This window comes from Palaemon carinicauda, chromosome 32 (genome assembly GCF_036898095.1).
Source record: "Palaemon carinicauda isolate YSFRI2023 chromosome 32, ASM3689809v2, whole genome shotgun sequence".
NCBI lineage: Eukaryota > Metazoa > Arthropoda > Malacostraca > Decapoda > Palaemonidae > Palaemon > Palaemon carinicauda.
Window position 1 is genome coordinate 13,050,929 of NC_090756.1, and position 2,483 is coordinate 13,053,411.

General features: G+C 37.9%; 1 protein-coding gene across 1 annotated transcript in view; it reads left to right on the top strand.

Moving 5' to 3' along the window:
• Window positions 1-1,853, top strand: part of LOC137625271 (monocarboxylate transporter 12-like) — a 3,383-nt gene extending 1,530 nt beyond the window's left edge. Inside the window, exons 4-6 of the mRNA XM_068356067.1 lie at window positions 91-697; window positions 924-1,144; window positions 1,489-1,853. Of these exons, the coding sequence (XP_068212168.1) occupies window positions 91-697; window positions 924-1,144; window positions 1,489-1,628 (968 nt within the window). The 3' untranslated portion in view covers window positions 1,629-1,853. The remainder of the gene's footprint in view (window positions 1-90; window positions 698-923; window positions 1,145-1,488) is intronic.
• The last annotated feature ends 630 nt before the right edge of the window (window positions 1,854-2,483 follow it).

The window sequence follows — 2,483 nt, forward strand, 5'->3', positions numbered from 1 at the left end:
AGTTCTAGAAATTCAGAAATCCGTTCTTATGTTGTATGTGGCTGTGCGACATGCAATATTATATATGTAAACAGTTGCTACTCCCACTAGGAATCGGCATGTGTATGGCTGAGACACCGGGTTTCCTCCTGGTAACTGATTACTTCCAGGAGAAGCGTTCTTTGGCTAATGGAATTAAGGCAGCTGGAAATCCCATGGGAGGTATTTTATTTTCTCCAATGATCGTCATACTTAACCAAGAATTTGGCCTCAGAGGATCATTCATATTGATAGCAGGCATCATGCTCCAGTTGGTAGTGCTTGGAATGCTCATGAGACCTTTTGAACAGCAGCAGAAAATAGTTCAAGAAGACTACTGGAAAAAAATGCAAATAGAGAACGGTAAATCTGACCTGCAGATCAGACAGTTGAGGGCTACTGTAGGCGCTGAGCAGCGGATCAAGAAAAAGGCGATAGATCTCTCCTTCTTGAAAAATCCAGCTTATCTTGTATACATTTTAATGGTTATGTGCACAGCTGCAGCCTTGCCCAGTGCCCTTCTTTATGCAGCTAAATATGGAAGGTCAATAGGACTCAGTGACCTTCAGAACTCGGCCATAGCCTCATACATATTCATCTGCGACGTAGTTATGAGATTGTTTTGCGGATTTATTTTCAACAGGAAGAAATCGAATAAGAGATGTGGATTTATAGCAGGGTTAGTAATGTTTCTTATAGCTCAGTAATATTGTCAGTGATGTGTTTGCTCTACTTAAAACTCCTAAATAGTAACGTTTAAGGATTCCTACAATAATCTTACAAATTAATCCTTTTCTAATTATGAGCCTATACTATTTAGACATTACTATAATTGCCATGGCTATTACTTTACTAGTACTACTTGTCATTTCATATAAGAACAAGCAATGATGTACTTCCAACAGCTTGGTAATCGGAGGCTTGGGTTGTATGACTGTTCCCTTGTGCACAAACATGTGGCACCTACTGGTCTTCGCAACCACGCTTTCCCTCTGCACCGCCTTCTTCTGGACACTGATCAATGAACTCTTGGCTGACCAGTTTGGAGGAGACGCCATGTCCTCCACCTGGGGATTCTTCCGGATGACGCAGGGAATCTGTAACTTATTCTATCCATCGGTTATTGGTAAGCGAGGATCTATTCAAAGTGAATTAGAAACTTCAATGCTATTGAGTACCTTTATAATTTCTGTTTTATCATAATCTACAACTACTGTCCAAATTATATAAGTGCCTTATCTTTTTAGTGTAAGTTTCAGTGGCAGTTGTAAATCCTGATATCAGTTTTTGATAAGAATTTTCCATTGAATCTGTATCTTCTTCAACTGACCTTTCTGTAGGATAACCTGGTACAGACAGAAATCATCTTATACAGTTGATAATTTGAATGGGGACTTTTTTCTTTAATGACTTCCCAAAAAGACCTGATTCTGCATGATTCGTTTCTTTTCCTTATTCAATCTCTTGCAGGTTTTGTGATGGACATCAGCGGTGGATTGGGCGTTCCGTATATCATGATGGGCTCTTTGTTGATTTTAGGAGCTTTGATTATTGCTTCTCAACCTCTTGTAGCAAAGCTTCCTGGTTCAAAAATATATCTTCCTTCGTAACCGTTTTCTTTCCAAGCAGAGAAATTAGGTTATAAACCATAGTTGGAAGGATATAGACAGGATAAATACTAGGATATGCATCCTATACATCATGGAGTTAAGGATAAACTCTAGCCAAATGTAAACAATTGGTTAAAGGTGGAGCACCCGTAGGGTATTCTGTTTAACTGCCCTGTGCTATGGAATATCCTGCCTGAAGAGAGAACAGGGTTTTGTATGATGTAGGTACATGTCAGGTAATAATTTTACTCATTTATATAATATTTTGTCTATATTTATGTGCTCTTCGTGTGCTTCCCTATATGTGTCATTATACATTGAATATTCACGTGTTTTGCTTATTATATGGCAACAGCTATATTCACTACTGATCTGGCAACACTGTTTCATTGTCGCTCAGTGATCATTTGATATCAGGCTGTTGTCTAGGAAGCACTGATTTTGTCTGTTGTAAAGAATTACTGTAAAAATGGCCTACAATTAAGAAGTTGGTGTTTATTTCTCTACTACACTCAGGGCCTCAAGAAGAATGCATCCTGATATAGACATGATTGAGACGGACAAAAGCAAAATTTTTGTTGATGAGTTAGACCAGTGGTTCTTAGCCAGAGGGACTTCTTCCAAGGGGCAATTTCTGGTGTGGGGAAATTGGGGCCACACATTGGGAAACTCACACTTTTAGAATATTGATTTTTTAAAGCCATTGAGCTCTTTATCTATATTTTCAATTTTCTTCTAATTTGTAAAATTCCACCATCAGAAGAATCCATGTAAAATTGTAAATGTAAATATACTAATATGCAAAAAGCTAATAAAAGTAAGTTCGTGTCTATATGAATATTGTTTGGATTACGC